Source organism: Gamsiella multidivaricata, assembly GCF_025024155.1.
Source record: "Gamsiella multidivaricata strain RSA 2152 chromosome Unknown BC939scaffold_133, whole genome shotgun sequence".
NCBI lineage: Eukaryota > Fungi > Mortierellomycota > Mortierellomycetes > Mortierellales > Mortierellaceae > Gamsiella > Gamsiella multidivaricata.
In genome coordinates this window covers 1-19,396 of record NW_026251841.1, presented here as the reverse complement: position 1 = coordinate 19,396, position 19,396 = coordinate 1, and the positions used below count along the sequence as shown (strand labels likewise).

General features: G+C 48.3%; 5 protein-coding genes across 5 annotated transcripts; 2 read left to right on the top strand and 3 right to left on the bottom strand.

The window, feature by feature from the left end:
• Positions 1-68: 68 nt before the first annotated feature.
• BC939DRAFT_511519 (uncharacterized protein) lies at positions 69-797 on the top strand (the record flags this gene model as incomplete). Its single annotated transcript, XM_051561101.1, has 1 exon — positions 69-797. One exon carries the CDS (start codon positions 69-71, stop codon positions 789-791), a length of 723 nt encoding a protein of 240 aa, XP_051406332.1. The 3' UTR covers positions 792-797.
• A 1,592-nt stretch (positions 798-2,389) lies between these two features.
• Positions 2,390-4,188, bottom strand: BC939DRAFT_533701 (uncharacterized protein). The gene is made up of 2 exons (XM_051561710.1): positions 3,680-4,188; positions 2,390-3,504 (listed from the first exon to the last, which is right to left on the bottom strand). The coding sequence occupies exons 1-2, from the start codon at positions 4,099-4,101 to the stop codon at positions 2,550-2,552; spliced, it is 1,377 nt and encodes a 458-aa protein (XP_051406331.1). The 5' UTR covers positions 4,102-4,188; the 3' UTR covers positions 2,390-2,549.
• Positions 4,189-6,490: 2,302 nt separating this feature from the next.
• BC939DRAFT_429989 (uncharacterized protein) lies at positions 6,491-10,253 on the bottom strand (the record flags this gene model as incomplete). Its single annotated transcript, XM_051553229.1, has 5 exons — positions 9,933-10,253; positions 8,883-8,947; positions 8,270-8,585; positions 7,808-8,165; positions 6,491-6,743 (listed from the first exon to the last, which is right to left on the bottom strand). Exons 1-5 carry the CDS (start codon positions 10,216-10,218, stop codon positions 6,491-6,493), a joined length of 1,278 nt encoding a protein of 425 aa, XP_051406330.1. The 5' UTR covers positions 10,219-10,253.
• A 1,850-nt stretch (positions 10,254-12,103) lies between these two features.
• Positions 12,104-13,759, bottom strand: BC939DRAFT_469645 (uncharacterized protein). Its single transcript, XM_051558039.1, has one exon. The coding sequence runs from the start codon at positions 13,557-13,559 to the stop codon at positions 12,186-12,188; it is 1,374 nt and encodes a 457-aa protein (XP_051406329.1). The 5' UTR covers positions 13,560-13,759; the 3' UTR covers positions 12,104-12,185.
• A 1,836-nt stretch (positions 13,760-15,595) lies between these two features.
• BC939DRAFT_508465 (calcium-activated chloride channel-domain-containing protein) lies at positions 15,596-18,936 on the top strand (the record flags this gene model as incomplete). The annotated part of the gene is made up of 9 exons (XM_051561004.1): positions 15,596-15,716; positions 15,801-16,768; positions 17,302-17,391; positions 17,480-17,727; positions 17,826-18,058; positions 18,305-18,348; positions 18,447-18,513; positions 18,601-18,683; positions 18,790-18,936. The coding sequence occupies 9 exons, from the start codon at positions 15,596-15,598 to the stop codon at positions 18,934-18,936; spliced, it is 2,001 nt and encodes a 666-aa protein (XP_051406328.1).
• Positions 18,937-19,396: the final 460 nt, after the last annotated feature.

Genomic DNA, 19,396 nt, shown 5'->3' with positions numbered 1-19,396 from the left:
TACAACCAACATCACTGTTGCAAATTACCTTCCTCGCCAGCATTCCACTACACGCTACACTAACTACAATGATCAAGGTACAGAGAAACGAATGTACATTCTACAACTGTGTCCAGGGAATGCTGGACAGGGAAGCGGCGATCCAATCACAGGAGTGTCGCATTGATCAGGGTTTCCTGGTCAGGGACGGGGACAGACCTGTACCATTGACCAAGTCAGGCAAAAACTACTTAATTCGGTTGCATTCAACGGCGCCAGTTCAGGTGAAAAACATCCTTTTAAATGTGTTCGTCCAATTTGAAAGGCGCGAGGATAGAAGCATGGATTTCATCTGCGTCTGCAGAAAACCATTTCTGACAAGAGATAGCCTGAGCAAGCATTGCAAGTGGGTCTGCGCCCATTCCAACATCCCGATCAACATTCCAGGGCTTCAACTTATTGACAGCGCTCAAGTTCTCCCTGATGATTTGGAGATCGTCAATACCCCAGGTACATCTGATGACGAGGTTGATGAGGAGAACGACAAAGGCGATGAGGCGTTTAGCGGCAGCAATGCACTCATATTTAACAATAACGACATTTCGGCTACTTCAATGACATTTGATTCAGGAAGAGTGATTGGTGCAACTATCCAAGAGTTCATGCGGGGCTTGGGCATTGCAAATACTCAACAGCAACATGCACAGCGCATGCAAATCATGGCGCATCAAGAGCAACAGCGCACGCTGATCACGGCCATGGAGCAACGGATCCTGAGCTCTATTGCCCAGACTGCAGCAGGTCAAGGGTAGGGGCAAGCTGTGCAAGCTGTGCAAGCTGCTTCTGCTTCTGCTTCTGCTTCTGCTTCTGCTTCTGACACCGGACCATCCAGTCCGGTTTCTACAAGTAGAAAGAGAACGCGCTCTGACGTCCCTCGCTTTGGAACACTCAGGCCCTCTAGTCGTATGTCTCCAACTGAAAATAAGTAAAATAAAATGGCGGTTTGGTGGAGCGAGTGTAGATCGATATAAAAATTGAGCAGATGTAGAGACGGAAAAGCGCATGGTCTCGCCTTACTTATCATTTTCCATGGCAGTAAAAGCTAGGTAACTCCCTACGCGTCGACATGCTTGCAAACGATTGGAGTATCTGAGGCGTTGAAGGATCTAGGGTGAAAAGGGTATTTTATTGGGCGAATGCTGCTACCTAGTTCTATGCGTAGATAGGGTTTATATACTAGTTGCATCGGTGTCAACAGTGCATTGAAATATTGTAGAAACTGGGCGAAGCACTGACGACATCATAGCATACTAAATCTAGCATTAAACCTTTGCGAAGATCCACGATGTGATTTTGAGTCGTAAAGTACTACTCCAATATGATCACAAACGAGTGTCTGTTTTTTCTTTTCCATGGCACCTCGTCATTCAGCTTCGGAGTGGAATTTGGCTTAATCCTGCCTCACATTGGAATGGACAAAGGGGTAGTTTCTCCAGCGACGAGGAGACTGATATGTGAATCTACATGAAGACCTAGTATGACACCCCGTTAACTCCACACTACTGGCAATCAGCAATTTGGTGCGTCGCCCAGGTGTGCCAAGAGGGTAACACACCTGATATCAGAGGACGGAGCTGAACTACAGCCTATATCAAGGAAGCGATGGCTAAAAAGATCCAGATCCTTAAACGAATTGAGGTGATGGGACTAGATGTGTGATAGGAGCAAGAGCAATCTATTAACAATTATGTATTGGGTACGGTGGCGCGTGGTCGGGGCAGAAGGAAAAAAGTGCGGGCTGGTATAGAGAGAGAGGTGTACAGAAGTGCGCACTGGTAGAGAGAGAGAGAGAGATGTACTGAAGTTTGCACTCTTGACACACCTGGGCGACGATAACGGGGTGTCAGGTGCATAAGAAATTAGAAACCCAGGTATTGATCATAAAGCCTCTTTTATATGCCCGTGAGATTATCTTTGTTTCGCAATAGAATAACAGGGTGTAAGATTAAAGCTCTTACGGGGGGGTGAGAATAAAATTTCACTATGTGCTTTGGATAATCTCACGGGGGTGTAAGAATAAAATCTTCCGGGGGGGGGGGGTGAGATTATATTCTTCCTTTTCTGAGCATTCCGCCAACTTTTTTACGATCTCCAACGAAAGCGGTTGAGGGCAGGTTGACAACAATAGAGGGGATGGGGAAGATACCCTTCTTGCAACAAGGTGTTTTCAGCTTTTAACACACTGATGAGGTGTGGCAATTGTTGCACAGGCCCAGGGGCAGGCCCGTGTGACCTGTCAACTGGTGACTGTGGATCGGTTTTGCTTTGATGGAAAGGAGGACTGAATCATTGATAGTAAATCTGACAGATTCGCAAGGTCAATCGACTCGAGAGACAAATTGTTATAAAAGCGGTTGAGAATAGTTTTTTTTTTATGTATAAACGGCTTTGCTATTCGAATTGACAACGGGAGGAATGTCGACTATGGCGGGAAGGAAGATTATGTTACAAGCTAATGGTTATGGAGGGGTGATATATGGAGTATAGGACGACAGGGGCGTTGTCACTCTTTAGACAGCTCCGCCGCTATGGGCAACCATGGCAACCAAGGCGGCACCAATGCAACCACCATCGCGAGCGAGCTCAAGGCGGATGCGTGAGGCACGGTCCTGGCCCATGATCTCGATAAAGGAATCCATCATGCTATGAGAAAAGTGAGGGTACTTCTCAAAGACAGATCCGTCAATACCAATGGTGGTAATTTCGTTGGGGTCGTCAAGCTTGACTGAGGCACCGTTGGCCTTGTTGAGGAGAGCAACACAGGCAGCGGCGGTCATGGTGGCAGAACGCTTTCCGATGCTGTGGATCAGCTGGTAGATGTGCGAGCGGTCCTTGTTGGTCAAACCCTCGATGCCAAAACTGGTCTTGAAGACCTTGTCGACACCAGTGTGGTCGGAGCTGTGGTCGGACTCGATCGTGGACATGAACAGGGTCTTGAACGAAAGGCGGGGCTGAAGAGACTCGGGAACCTTACCGCCGAGGTGCTCAAGAATGGCGTTCTGCTGAATCAAGTCAACGAGGGCCAAACGGACGAGCTCTCCCATGTATAGACCCGAGACCATCTTCTCAAACTCCTGGAATCCAGGAACAAGCGAGACAGCATCGATCTCCTTATCGTACTTTGTTTGGGGAAGATACTCAGCCTTGCCCATGGCGTCCCACTCGGTGTTCAGGATCATCTGGTCGCAGGCAGGACCGTTATACTTGGAGACCTCGGAGGCACGCTCGATATAGGCTGCGTTGGTGCCAGTGGCGAGGATGACACCGATCTTGGTGGACGGCGAAACATAGGCGTGCGAGACAAGGGTACCAACAGTGTCGTTGATGATGGCAGAAACCTTAACGTTCAAGCCCTTGCGGGTGAATCCGTCCTCGAGGAGGTCCTTGAGGTCCTTGCCCATCACATCCGAGAGATCGAAACCCTTGCCCATGGCCAGAACCTTGCCGCGGTTAATGGCGGTCTGCCTAGGTTATCACGACAAACAACAGGTGTGAATAAAGAGGCTGTCCCATTATAGATTTTGAAATTGACCGAACAAAATGGGGGACAATTGTGCTCGCATACACCAGTAAATGATGCACCTGGCACAGGGACGAGAAGCAGATTGCATAAAATAATAGCACTGTGGGGGTAACTTACTGGATAGCAAAGGAGAAAGTGACACCCATCTGAAGCTCGGCATCGCCCATATCCAGGGCAACACTCTTCAAGAGTGCGGCAGTGCAATCGGCAATCCAGTCGAACATGGCCTCGCCGGTTCCGGTCTTGAGCTCCTGAGTGATCTCGTGCTTCTCCATAGTGACACCGACTTGCCCGTCGCCGAGCAAGTGGACAGCAGCGGTGCGGAGGTTCGTGCCACCCATGTCAATGGCGAGATAGAGACCGGTCTCCTTGCCAGTGGGGAGACGGGTGATGAATGAGGGCTGTTGGGTGATGTTCTTGGGATCGGTGGTGGAAAGACCTTCGACGAGCTCCTCGGTCAGACCATCGATGATCTTCTGGACCTGCTCCTTGGAGAGCACAAACTGGTTCACGGTATCTTGAAAGGTGGACGAGGTCATGGCTAGACTGGAGTGCACTTGGGTGTGAAGGGGGAGAGGAGGAATGAGGAGTGTGGCGATGGGAGGAATGAGGATGATGAGAAAAAAGATTCAAAACCACAAGAAATGCGGCGTCCATAAATAATGGGCTGAGAAATATAATGGATCGGCAGGGTACTATTGTAGTCGATTCAATTTCCCCACAGGGGGATGGGGAGGAAGAGTCCATCGCGCGTCCGTTATCTCGCATCTCGTGGATCTCGTGGATGCATTCGATGCAGCTGATATGCAGTCGATAGTCAATCCGGTCAATCCTCCAACCAGCCGCTGTGCAACTGCTGCCGATGATTCTCGCGAGGCATTGCAGATAGCAACAAGTAATGGGGACACGCTCGATGACGAAGCATCAACCCTGGATGGAGGGAGAAAAAGGATGCACGCAATTACCCCTAAGCGGAGCGTAGAGGGCTGACCTTGAACCATTTGTGACATTTTGACCGTGGACAGCATTTACACACGACCAGATTACTGAAAGAAAAGAAAAAACTGCTCATCCCCGCCTTTTCTCCATCGATGGTTGCTACTCCGCACCTTCATCTCCAACACTGACACGGAGCAAGGGATAACAGCGAGAAACGACCCTCTCTTTTTTTTTTTCTTTTTGAGCGTGGAGATGTGCAAGAGCGACCTTGCCTCGCATGGAATCCGTTATAAGCCATAGAGATGGTAGGGATAAGGCTAGTATCGTTGCCATGTTGCCCCAACAAGGATGATTTTGCAAACACAAAGACAAAAAAAAAAAAAAAACAGGTACGGGAAGGTCCTTTTGGGCTTACAACAAAAGAAACAAAAGATAACTCTAAGTGTGTGTATGTCTCTCTCATCGTTCTTGATGTAGACCTATCAGGCGACGACCACAGCAGCAAGTCGCAAACGAACTGGAGGGCACACTCTTCCATTCAAATGTGGACAGAGCATGGGTGCTTATTAGCAAGTGGGTAGACTAGGTTAAGAGAGCCGGGCAGACTATTATTGCGTTCCGATTGATATACAAAATACATGCTGACTACACACCATTGCTGCCGTTCTCTGCCCTTCCTCTTCCTCTTTTTGGTCCGCCGTCAGAATCAGCTGGATGGAGCGCAGCACTACATGTGGAAGGGCAAAGAATGATGAGAAGAGGAGAGAGGGCAGGGGGAGTGGGCAAGGAAGGTTTGAGAGCCGCAAACCTAGTTCTTCCACGGCAGCCCTCCTGATGATCTTATCGGAACTTTGATCCTCCTTTCTCCCCTCTCGCGCCAGGGGGAAATTGTACCTTTTCATTCATATCCCATTCCACCCTGCCGTTTTATTATTTCTATTTTTTTAATTTGATGCTTTTTCCTCCTTGTTCCTGACCTCGTCAAGATAGGCTAGCTTTCTCCGAACCAATAGAAAGCAAACCACCCGGGAGTTCGCATTCTCTACCACTCCCCAAGACCTGTTGCATGGTGAATGAAGTTTGGAAAAAAAAAAAAAGAAATCTGGCATTGGTTGGTTGCACTGTGGCATGTCCTGCTGACTGCCGTCCTCTCTTCGTGCTCACCATCCCGCATCATTCTTGTATTCTTTTCCCCTGCAACCAAAGACAGCAAAAAAAAAAAAAACAATTGGAAGGTCAAACAAACAAACTGAGAGCATCAGCGACTGGGGCAATAGACTTGTGAACCGCTAGTCTATCTTGGTGGACTGAAAGGACTAATTGCAACTGAGACACACCGTCGCACAAGATTTCGCGATAAAACAAATGGCAACGAAGGATGGAAAGGGCCAAAAGAACGCCCCAAGGCGATGACAAGACAAAGCCCAATGCAATTGCTCCACGATGTGTCGGGTGAGCCTCTGTCGAAAATGAAATGCTAGCGGCTCAGTCCTCGTCCTGCAAATGTAAACCAGTTTATAGAGGATTTCAAAGTCTGGGACGACTTTCAAAGAACATTATTATTATTGAATAAAGAACAACATATTTTTTTATCTAGCCAGATCCTGGATGCTGATTCGAAGAGGTATCCGTCAGTTTCTGCAGTGAGATCGTCCAGATATGATATCTTATACCCCTCCCTTTTTTTTTTTTTTTTTTTTTTTAATCAGACCTTTTGTGGAGTAACGTCCATTGCACAAAACAAACGCACTTGTTTCTCTCTATCAACCAATCGTGTCGTTCTATAATCGATCCGTTTCATAACAAGTTTTCATTCATTTTGCATTGCTTTTCAATAGGAGCGTGTGTAGGGGATACGAGCGGCGCACTACAATGCATAAAGTATACGCAGAGGGGTATGTGGCATTGGGTGAAACAAATGGGCCTGCAAAGAAAGGATGGTGCCAAAGAGTGTGAGAGGGAGAGAAAGAAAGAAAGAAAAAGAGAGCTCTAAAACTTTTCTGTGGTCTCCACATCAATCGCGTTGAGATCCACCTCCTCGCCAGCAACAAAGACTCGCTTTACAAATAGGTCGTCCGAGAGGAAGACCAGGTCCGCATCCGCACCAGGCTTGATCACGCCTTTGGTCTCCTGGATGCCGAGCAGGACAGCGGGATGCAATGTCACGGCCTCGAGTGCCTCGATTAAAGAGCAGTGCGTAAACTTGATAAAGTTACGGATGCACGCGTCCAGGGTGATCACACTAGAAGAAGGGCAGCAGAGATCACCGTCGTCATTAAAATCAATACGCGCTTTAGTCGAGCCCTGCTTGCTATCGCGCTCTCTCTCTCTCTCGCCGCCGCCATGGTGACATCCGCAATCAGTCATCTCCCGCTCCCGTTCCTTGGCGCCCATTGCTGTCTGCATAATATTGTTGGCAACATGTGTCGCCTTATTGTCGTGATGATGGTCGTGGTACTGGCGTTGAATGTCGTCTTGAGCTTGGTTCTCAAGTTCGTTCTTGGTGACCTCCGACAGATCTGGATTGGCTCCCTTTTCCCCTTGCACGACAGTATCGCTCGTGGACACCCCGTCGAGACCGTCATCGTACTCGTCGTCGTCCGTCAAGTGGAGAGTGATGATTCGCAGGCTGTGGTCCGATCCCTCGTGCTCCTCGCAGTCCTCGTACACCATGTACTCCTCATAGTCGTGATAATGGATCGTCTCTACTGTCCATTCATAGGTGTCGAAGGAGGCCTTGAGAGGCGCGTAGAAGTACTCGGGATAAAAGATGTCTCCTGAAAGACCTGGAGTCATCTTTAGCGGAGACATTGATGTGGAACCAGGAGGGGTTGGCAGGAAGCCATCGGTATGATCCTCGATACGAACGTCGTCCGAAGGAGAAGTAGGGTCGGCCGATCCAAGAGGTACCGTCTTGATCTCAAGTCCGCGATTGACATCCAACTTTAGAGCGCCCGCCTTCTCATCCGCAGCCAATCCATGTCGACTGTCCTGATTATCCTTGTTGAGATGATAGGTATGGATATGGTTGTGGGTATCATCCATCGCTCTGTGAGGAGTGACCAGATGTAAGACATAGTTTTGAACGAGAGATCAAACGTTGCATGAACATACTGGTCCAAAATGCAAGCGATTCCTGGTCTGCTTCTCGCCCAACTCCATGTTTTTGCAGCGTTCTGCAATACGCAGCCCATGCACGTCTCAACCTTTTTCTTTTTTCTTTTTTCTTTTTATCAAACCCTCTTCACTCAACTCGTTCGCACGCAACTCAAACAGACAAAATCATAAAGAGCAAAGGAGACATACCTTCCAGCAAGTGTGTCAGTGCCCTCGATATAGACACGGTCGTCTTCCTTCGTGACGCTCATGTTTCCAAGCTGATAGTTCCCTGGCGAAAGACCCATGGCGGACATGGCATCTGTGACCAAGATGACACCCTCCGGATGGGAGTCGTATGCGATTTTGATAGAGTTGGGGTGGACGTGAATGCCATCGCAAATGAGACCGTAATAAGGCCGAGGTAAGTCCAGCCTAGAGCCCAACAGTCCGATGACGCCCGGGTCGCGGTGATGGAATTGAGGCATGGCATTGAACAAGTGAGTGATAAAGGTAGCTCCTTTCATCACTGCATTCTCGGCCTGCGAGATGTTCGCCATTGAGTGACCTGGAATGGATGAGAGGACAATTGATTGTTTGTGAAAGTGAGTGTCCATGCTTTGCTGCTACAGATGCTTTGCTTTGCAGATGTATTGAGCTGCAGCTGTTTACCAACAGAGACTGTGATGCCAGCCTTGACAAGATCGGGGATGCTGTCCATCACACCCTCAAGCTCCGGCGCACAGGTGATGATCTTGACGCAGTGCAGGTCTTCCTCGCTCAGCTTCTTTTGGGCCTCGGGAGTCTCTCCTTCGAAGCCATAGACGTCCTTGAAGTCTTTGTAGCCGTTTGGGGCTGATGCCTGCAGAACCTTGAGCTCGTGGGCGCCGATGCGAGCCTCATTAATGAATGGACCTTCGACATGAGCTCCGAGGATGGTGGCACCTGTCTCGACTGAGCCGGGTCTTGGTTTAAGGTGTGAGAGGACCTGTTGGTTGTTTGCGACGCCAATAACAGACGTAAAAGAGTCGACAGGGAGAGAGTGGATAGCAACAATGTATGTTGTACTTAATATGAGGTGTAACGGACCACAGTTAACATGCCTTTAATTGTTCACCCAGATGCATGGAACGATCACAAAGAATAAAAATGTTCGCGTGTCAACAAAGAAAGCAACAACAAAGGTAGATATCTGTTGGCGCACCTTGTGATAGACCGAGGCGCTGGAAGAGACAATGGTGGGACAGTATGAAGTTGTCCCGTATTTCAGCAGGCCGCGGTTGACCTTCAGCAGACCCTTCTCGTACGTGTCATGGTCCAGAGGCACCGAGAAATCAACTCCGAAGGCGCCTATATCGTATCAAGAATACTGGTGTTAGAAGACAATGCGGCCGATCATGTTCGTGGCCATAGCCGCAACAACAGGTTGGTCATCGTCAAGGAGTCGGAAGGCGAAGAATGGGCTTTGCTACTGCATCGTTCTCGCGCGCCGTTCGTCAATATGGGTGTACAAAAGAGTTAAACAGTGCTACTTCACATGATGTATAAAAGTCGATATTCATGCTTCCGCGCTATACACAAAAAACAGAGCACAACAAGCGAATTTCAACCAGAACAAACAAACAAACACAAGTAAACAAAAGACATGAACACAGACGATGCAGCAAAATCTTGATAAAAACCAAGATAAAAAAAATCGGAAAGGGAGCTAGCGGTATCAGAGCCATAGAAGGGATAGAGCGAGGTACTTATGCAAGATGCAAGAGGAGGTAAACAGATAAACAAGAGCCTAACGAATTCACCCACAACCACAAATGCCGCATAGTTTATGCTAGAAAAAGAATACAATAAGATAGATCGCGAAAAAAATATTCGCAGTGAACAATTAAAGAAAAGAGCTTCTGCAGCGGGACATTGGGAAAGAGTAACAGCTGGAGCGCAGTCGAGGATTACTTGTGCATTGCTGCCAAGCACCTGTTTGACGTGTTTTGTCGCTCTAGAGCTGCATCTGTGAGAACCTGAGCACACTTATGGATGGGCGTGGATAGCCGGGCGAATCGGGTAGAAGTGTCAACTTGATGTGCATGACTGTTTGGTGCGTGTACGCTCGTCTCCAAGAAAGATGACTATTTGCTAGAAGTAGGTCCTCTGAGCTAACGTAAGAACGGAGCGCCGTCTATGCACATCAGCGTATATACAAAACGTGATGAGCTGAAATAGGGACGGAAACTGGAGCGGGACAAAAGCTGTCTCTTGTGTATGAATTGGTGTTGATGTTGTGGGGGGAGGAGAAAGGGATGATACGGTAAGGGCCGACTGAGGAGGGTCTTCTCACCGTTAATCTGAGCTTCGATGAAGCCGGGGACAACAAGCAGCCCTTCGGCATCAAGTACGATGTCGGGGAGTCGCTTCTGATACCAGAAGAACTTGTGGGGGTCGATGATCTTTCCGTTCTGGATCCAGATGGCGTCCTTCTCCACGATTTTGTGGTCGCGTAAGATTCTACAATTGGTAATCTTAGTGACCTTTGGCTCGTTCTCAGGGAGAGGAGTGTTGGGTTCTGGCGAGGCAGGGGACGAGTGGTAGTGATATGTCTGGAGCGAAACGGGATACAGCACCATGACTGATGACTAGACCTCAAGAAAAGGGAGCCAGGATAAGCGACTGAAGGGTGAACGAGGGTGGTCGTGAGAGTGGCGGAGATGGAGCTTGCACTGAGAGGCGGAGAAAAGGAAAGGGGAGAGAAAGAGCAATGGGCCAGGGACAAAGGGGGGGGGGGGGGGAAGGAATGGCAAAGGCAAAGGCAAAAGCAAAGGAAAGAAGAAGAGGGGAAAAGAAAAAGAGAAACAACGCAACCTCCTCTTGGACTAGATTAGCAAGCAACCGAGAGAAGCGAGAATGAAAGGAAGAAAGAAAACAATGCAAAGAATGAGATGATTGAATAAGGAGACACATAGCGTATATATGACAAGTGAAGAGAGAGAAGAGGGAGTCAGGGAGAAGAGATAACTCTCAATGTTCCATCTCAGCATAGTAATTCAATACTCTGGGGCAATTCAGTCGCATTCAGTCCCGAGGATGAACCTGCTGGACACAATAAGTCCCATCCCGCTGGGGTTTCTGCTCGCAATACAGTCTGCCAAACACCGCGTTACTAACTGCACGCATAATTACATGCTCACATGCTACAGAACAACACTCGATAGTTTGCCTTCGATCTTCCTCTGTGAGGCAACGTACACGCACGAGTCATGTTTATACCGGATAGAATGTATACAGCACCCCTCTACAACTCACCCACATCTAGGGCACACACAATTGGCAACCTGTCTAATTCAGTTGACTTGGCGCCTGGAGCCTCTTGGTCGTTTTTATTTGATCCATTACTGGTGATCGAGATAAGAGATTGTGCACCCTCGTCCCTTGCATCCAATATCAATGCTCTTCTTGTTTGCTGCTAGTATCTTTATTGTCAGTTCGTGCTGTCTACCAGTAGCCGATCGGCTCGAAAGAAGAATGTGTGGGCTGCAAAACAGAGAGGCAACTGTAGCCCAGCCGCCGTTATTTAGAGTAACGGAAGCACATCCGTTGGTACATCTGCTGTTGAGTATTATTCAGAAGAAAAGAATTGACTATCTAAAAACTAACGTACTCCCTCTTTTTTATCTCTTTCCTTTTTCTTTTTTGTCCGCTTACAATTGCTTGCGCTTTGCAGCTTGTCTGCAAGCTGCAGGTCGTTAATGCATGAGCTGATGCAGATTCAATAGGCTTATCTTTATTGTTATTTTTTGTAGGAAGTTGTCAAGGGTTCAGCTCAACCTTCATGGGAACATAATATCATAATATTCCCTTGCAAGTGCTGCTATTCAAACATCAAATATGACCACCGCCATGAAATCTATCAGATAATTAATGTCCGAGTCGGCATAAGTGATACGCATAAGTGTATGCTGGTCGGTCCAGTATGAACCCGGTCTATCAGGTACGATGCGGCATAGCAATTTCTCCCCCTCGAGTCATAAATAGTATCCACTGCTGGAAATGGTGTCATAATGGCTTGAACCATGTGGTTCATGCTGCATTACACGATCTATCCAGCTCGGATGGTTGTACTTGTACTCAGCGCACACTTCAAACATCCGAAAATTTGACTGTCAGGGTCTTCGCGTCCTAGGCTTATTTGAGAGCATCCTCCTCCCACGATAATAGACTATAACGTAACGGCTTGCAAAGAACGTTTGTAAGCGAGAATTTTATGGCAAATTGTGTTTGCGCACAATCAGGTCCAGATCTCAATTTCAATCTCCAGACCTGATAAACAACATTAGGTTAATTAGGAAGAAGTGGGAAGATGTGCGAGGTAACGCAGGAAACAGCTGTTGCATTCAAGAATAATCATACCCACGACGCGGTCGATGCATCGAGTACATTGAACAGAAAACCACGTAAAAGAAGACTAAACATGTGGTACATTTCCTGAAAACCCTCAAGCGTGGGTTATAACTTATAATGGTGGCATTAATATATGTATATTTAATACAAATACAGGTAAAATACAATGGATGAAGAAGGCGTAAGACAAGCTAGTCTATGTATCGCTATTAATACCTTGACCGAACGATGTACCACCGGTTATGATCGGCGCAGACATCGGTGCTGCGGCCATAGTTGGGGAGCCGAGCTTGGAGCGGGACATCACAAGCCGTCCAGGTTCTCTCCTTCGACCCTCAGCTGGCGACGGGTGAGGTGTATATGGTGTTGAAATGCCATGGCCATGACCATAAAAATGTCCATCAAAGTGGATCTGAACCAGGTCTGCAGGCAAGGTTGGTGGAAGAAGAGCAGATGCCGACTCTTTAATTTCGCTCGCATGACCTTGATCTGCCACCAGCTGGATACCAGAGCTACCATCCGTGGCGATTGTAGCCGCAGCGGCATTAATGAAGCTGGGTCCCTGTTCCGCAGGAGGGACCATATGGTTGCTCTCAGATTCAGTTGGATTGTTGTTTGCGCTCGCACCAAGGTTGTTTTTTGAAGAAGTCGATACATGAGCGGACAAGCTGCGAGAGACACCATTGCTTGCCTTAGCACTTCCGGGCGGTTGGTAGTATTGATGGCTCTGAAAGTTGTACTGGTGGAGCAAGTGGGTGGCAGACCTTGTTGGCTTCTGTTTCAGCCATTCCTTGGCCTCGGGCGAAGTCCCAATGAGACGGAGATCCGAAGAGAGCTGTTTCTGTTGCTGGCGGTAATGGGCGTAGCGATCAAAGTCGTAATGTCTTGGAGAAATTGAGGGGCCGTTCAAGTTGTTGTCTAGACTGTTCGCACTCCCATGTTTGTTGTCGGAAGCCTGATTCGAGATCTGCTGGGGTATTACAATCGGGGCAGAATAGTAACCAGGAGACGGCTCCTGTTTGGACGGAAGGCTGATGACGGTATAGGAATCATAGATCTGGTTGCTGGCGGATGTCACTGTGGTCGACGATGTTATGGAGTAGGGTGTTGCGGGAGAAGTCGGTGTCATTGGGGAGTACTCCGGCTTGGCCCTTGAATAAAAGTCTGCCTGGGATAGAGACGTGCGCTTTGATGCTGCAAAGTCATCGCTCCGCAACGGTTGAGGGACTTTTGAGAGGGAGTCAGGGGACGTTCTCTGTCGATGGATATGGAATGATCCTTGTCGGGTAAAGTCCTTAGTGGGACTGAGGACAGGGCTGACAGGACCATCCAACTGTTCAGAGAGATTCTGCTCAGGGTGCTGAAGTTGCTGCTGAGGGTGCAATTGAGGCTGATTAACCTCTTGGTATTGGTGCAGCAATTGTAGTTCCTGTTGTTGTTGCCGTTGTTGCTGTGGCTCCTGCTGCTCGTGCTTCTTTTTACGACCGACGCCGGAGCCAGGGCGCCTCTTTACTTTTCTGGAAAGCAGCTCGTTGACCCTGTCGTGGTCTGAGCTTGATACATTTCCCATCTCTGAGGAGGGAACAGGAAGGTGTGAAATTACAAAGGGTGCAGGGATGCAGAAATAAAGTAAGAATAATTATAATAATCAAGGAACGAGTGGAGTACAGGAGCAAGGGAGGTTAAAACAAAGGCGGAGTGAATGAGTTGAGGGAATGAAGGGATGTAAGCCAATGGCGAGATGTGCACGAATGGGAAAGACGATGAATCGAGAGGAAGAGTTTGGGGAGTTCGAGTGCTTCCTTGCATATTTGCATATTTGAATGTGTGTAATTGCAGTACATATTTGGTCGGCATGCTACCCACACACTGTAATTAAGCTTCGAACGCGGTGCGCATTGAGCGACCTAATGTTGTACATCAACTCGCTGACTGGCTGTTCAGTTCGATTGGGCTAGGCAGGGCCGAGTCGAGTCGAGTTTGACCGCTGGCTCAGGGGAAAGAGGAAGGGGGGAAGGAGGGGGGTGGGGGAGCGTGAGGGAGCCGAGGGTATCAGGCTAGATCGTCACCGCCCCTGACAACGCTGGGCTGGAGAGCGGGGCCAGCACTCAGCAATGCAGATAGACAGCGGAGACTATGGCTTGTCTCTGTACCGGCATAAACAGCGTGTGCCTCTTAGGACACCCGTTGCCCTGTATCTCTCTCTACTAGCGCGGATACGAGCAGAAGCAGCAAGAGCTGCACAGATGAAGTGGGTGCAAATTGCAGTCGTCCTCCCGCGGGCCTGTGCTAATTCGTTGGGCTAGTCAGGTCAAAATGTCTCGTATTTGTTGTTTTCCTTGGCTGGTTCTTTTGGCAGCTGAACCAGTCGCATTATCACTTTGAGACGGCCGGTGATTAGCCGGCCGAAACAGCAACCTACCAGACTCGGTTGCTGCCCCTTCACGAGGCCTCGTGTTTTTGTTTCTCGCCTTCTTTTTGGGTGTTCGCACCATAGAGGATCCAAACGGTATCATCATCTGAGGTCCGAAGGGGGAAGAGAGCCAGCGAGCGCCTGTTGTCATCATCACGCGTCTATGTGTTTGTGTGTGCGGTCCCAATTGTTGAAAAAGCAGCGCGACCTGGGGCACTGGCCATTTATGGATCATGGAGCTGGATTCAAATAAAAGACCTGTGCGCACGCGCTGCGCGATGGGGCTGCAGCGTATTCATTCCCCGCCATTTTCAAATACCTGTGTCACCATCCATCGCAGCTGTTGTGCCACACCATTCATTCTTCGCTCCTCTCCTCTTCTAACGTAATACAGTGACCAACAAACTCCTTTCTCCTCTGTCCTCCTCCACGGCTCACACAACCGCCAGCACTTTAATTCCCCCATTTCATGTCTTCCTCTGATAGCGGTTGCAATCAGAGCAGCCAGCGCCGTCCTTCTCCCTCTGCTTCTGGTACCCTTTACACAAACGTACTCCCACCCAGGATCGCAACAATCCCAGTCACAACCTGACCCACGGACCACAGAGAACGCCACCAAACACCCACGCCAGAGAAAAGCCCCTTGCTTCCATCCATCGACATTCAACGTACTGGACCAGACCTATTCAATTCCATCCATGGGTATGTCACCAGCAAAGACAGGGATCTACATCCTAATACGACCCGGATCCCATTGGCTACATGACCATCGCAAGGGCAGATGGAACCCAAGGTGACGTGAGCCGACAGTCTGGGGCGATCCGGAACAAGGACAGACACCTGTCAGCATCAGCGCCTCAGACACAAGATCAATTAAAAGCGACAGCCCTGGAGGCTCTTTCAACCACATTCCTACCCAAAAGGCGACCAGCTCAGACATGGACAGGCGTTCGGACTATACACCCAGGGCACGCAGGCGCAGGGATGGCAGAGGCGACATCCATGATCACCTTCGCCTTCATGTGCGACCATCTTCACCCTCGCCGTCCTCGCCTATTGCAGTAGGCTCTAAAGCATTCACTGAAAGTCGATATTCTTCAGTTCGTCACCCAGCAGCTTCATATGCAGCGGATGCAGCAGCAATAAACAAACAGTCAGTATATCAGCAGGGTCATACTGTTTCCTGTCGGACCATGAGCAGCTATCGAGTGGTTCACCTACTCTACCAGGCAGATGTCGACCTGTTTGATGCAATTCAAGACTGGAAAGACAACCGCCCTAATCTGTGGGTCGATGATGCCATAGACGCCTTCGGTATGTTACATCTGTGAATTCTAGAAAGAAAGATGGCCTCCAGAACCACCTGCCTCATTGAAAACCCTGGTCTATTATGTATAGCATCGGCTAAGGGTGCAGACGCCTTAGCTCAGCTCGTGTACTCCACAGAGGCATTCGACATCACTCTTAAGTATGATGCTACTCAAGAAGAACTCGCTCAACTGTTTGACAGGAGCGCATATTTTTTTCGGTCGCCAAGGGGCTCTCCAGTTCCACCTTCGCAGAGTCAGCAACAGAAAAAGGCGAGAAATCATTGGATGGATCAAGTTGATATAGGACATTCAGCTGAAGCAACTGCAGGAGACTTGCTTCTACCTTTCCCAGTAACTACAGAAACAGCAAGTGCAATTGACCCAATGAAATCTGGTCCTTCCACGATTCAGAAACGCCATTTCTCAAGACTCGAAAAATTGAAGCAGTCGCCGGGAAAGCTACTTTCAAGGGCATCTTCTCTGGAGTCATCGACGAGATCGTCGTCCATGTTAGGGACAGATTCCAATTTGGATCAATCGCGCCCTCGGAGCATGTCTCATATATCGCTTCCAATGACGGTGCTTGCAGGCGAGAAAGACGTGCAGGGCCAATCTTTTCAGCCCTTACGTCCCCTTGAATGTTCAACTGACATGTCTCCGAGTCCACAATCTTCAACTGCGATCGTCGAGAGTGAGGATCGACTGTCAGACACCGGCATGGATAACCAAACCAGAGCGATCAACAGCCAACGAACATCTGGCCTGTTTCAAAACACCTCATCGACACCTCAACAGAGGTATTCCACCGAGAGTCAGGGACAGGGAAGAGATCGACCACCAAAGACGCGGAGGAATGAACGAGCCAGTAGAGCAAAGCTGAGACAACGAAAGATTCAGCTCCATCGACGCGATTTTCAGACGGCTCTTTTGAAAGAAGGAGTGTTTCTTGAGTTGGAAAAATCTGTCAGCTCGGATGCGGTCTACATCAAAGTCCTCGCACCATTCTGGAGACTGGCTATCGAAGCTCAAAAAACAAACTGCAAGGCGGATCTGGCCGTAAGCTCTTAACCCAAGAAATGCCATCGAAAATATGGATATTTCGCTATTCCTTTTACACAACTATCCTTACAGAGATCCCTTTCTTGCCTTATGCTTCAGTTAACGCACACCGCCATTGACCACAAATAATCTACACTACCTTCTACCACTAGAGTACGATATTACCCTCGATTCCTTACACCTCCAGGATATTTCCAAGTATCTTCCGTCTCTTTCCTTGGTTGAGACAACCTGGCCTGGAACAACGTAGAGAATCGGTGCTTTTTAAAGCAGCGCGACTGGCGGATTTTTATTTGGCAGAGCCTGGTCGGCGATGGTCCGATGTAGTCCGTCACGCTGGTGCTGTTCAGAGGGATGGCTCACATATGGGATCCCATTCAGGCTCAGATGGCCGACCCGGTTTTTTTCAGACAGGTCGACGGGGGTAACTGGTAAGTGCGGGATCGCAGGTTGAATGCGCCATGGCGGTACATTGAGCGCTACACAAACTTTTTCTTTTACCAATACCACTATCACCTCAAGGTTAATAGCGTTATGATGAGGACAGAGTATCGAAGCAACCCGGAAGGCCGAAAGATGGGACTTCGGTCAGCTTTGAGACACGGCATCTATCAAAAATTGTACGTGATAGTGGCCCAAGTTCTAGTAAAGATGGAAACGCCTTTGAATACTGATCAAGTCGATTAATACTTTGATTCGATATTTTAGGTACGCGTTACACGATGGCTCGTACAGAAAGCATTCAAATCGACAAACGACCTGAATTACCGGGCGCAGCTACACATCAAATGGGCTCGGCAATTTTGGAGGAGCCAGCCTCTTGATCTGGTCAACACATATTTTGGAGAACGCATCGGGATATATTTCGCATGGCTAGGGCACTATACCAAATGGCTTGTGGTACCAGCAGCTGTTGGGATAGCTGTTTTTGTCTTTGGAGTTGTTAATGCAGCAAGGTAAAAATTAGACAGGTTTGTTTGGATAATCTTTCTAATAGTAAGCTTCTAATGTACGAGATACTGATGTGATTAGAATGTTTTGTGAATGAAAATAGGCTAAAGAAATTAGACGCGACCCCGAACGCCCTGTTTGCAATTTTCGACAACGCATTGACTATGCCGTTCGCCTTGTTCATGTCAATTTGGTCAACTGTTTATATTGAGTTTTGGAAGCGAGCAAATCAATACTACTCCTTCCAGTGGAACATGAACGATTATGAGCGCATAGAGCTGCCTAGGACAGAGTTCAGGGCAACCAAGGTTCGCATCTCACCCGTTACTGGCAAGCGTGAGCCCTACTATCCGCTCTACTGGAAGGCACTTCGAATATTTGCCAGCTCTCTCGCCGTTCTACTTGCAGTAATACGCAATTATATGAAGTTCTCTGGATACAAAGCCGTACAGCATATATAAACAGCTTGATCTCACAAAGGCGTTTTATAGTTCGTGGTTGTGATAGGATCAGTTGCATGCCTTATGATATTCAAAACATCGTGCAGGCACCATCTCGGCGGTGCATATGCTACTGTTGTAGTCACCGCCATATTCAATTTGATCGTCATTATCATCCTCGGTGAGGTAAGGCCACAACTTGACATGACCCTTCGGCCCAGCTGGCAGCATTCATCACCCCCAAAATCGCACCAACATTTTAACCAGCGCGTTTCTCTATACAGATCTGGTGCAGACTAGCAGAATGGCTGACTGACAAAGAGAATCACAAGTACACTGATGCCTACGAAGGTAACAGCAGCAACGACAACAACAAGTAGAGCGGCAAATGAAAAGGTGAAGGTATTTTAATTGTTGATTGCTATTTGTTCTGCGTAGATTCTCTTATTACCAAGCGGTACTTGTTTGACTTTACAAACATGTATGCAACGCTCTTCTACTACGCGTTTTTTAAAGCACCGGTAATCAGACAGGTCAAATTACACAAATGAACTGCGAATTCACCGCATGAATTTCTGATCGCTCCCTTTTGATTCATGGCGTGAATCAAAAATGAAATAAACTTAGTTCGGAGGCGGTGTTTTCCGAGACAGGCCAGACCTGCAGGACAAGTGCCTTTACGACGCGTGCATAACGGAGCTGACAGTACAGCTTTCAGTTGTCTTTATCGGTAAACAGTTTCTAAACGGACTCTTCGAGATGGTCTTCCCGTAAGTTCATGGCCGTGATGTGCAAATTATTGTTCTGGCAAAAAAAAAAAGTAATTGATAACTTACGTGCGAAAGGACTCTATAGTTGGATTAAATGTACCTGGAATAGAAAGCAAATCCTTGCAGCCAAGGCGCTCAAAAGACGCGAGTTTCAGGAGGCGAGAAAGAGAACACGGGCTCCCCAATGGATTAAGGACGACGATCTTCCGAGTTATGAAGGCCGCATTCTTAAATGCTTTCGCAAAAGCGGTATGCATCCAATACATGTGCTTAAACATGAGCGCTGTGGTGTTTGTCTTGGGTGGTGGTCCGCGATGTACAGCTAATCCCAAATTGTGTGTGTGTGCCAAATTTAAGTCATTCAGTTTGGTTTCTGCACTATGTTCGTCACTTCCTTTCCGATCGCTCCTGCCTTTGCGTTGATTAATAATTGGTTTGACATCCGCATGGAGGCCTTCCGGCTC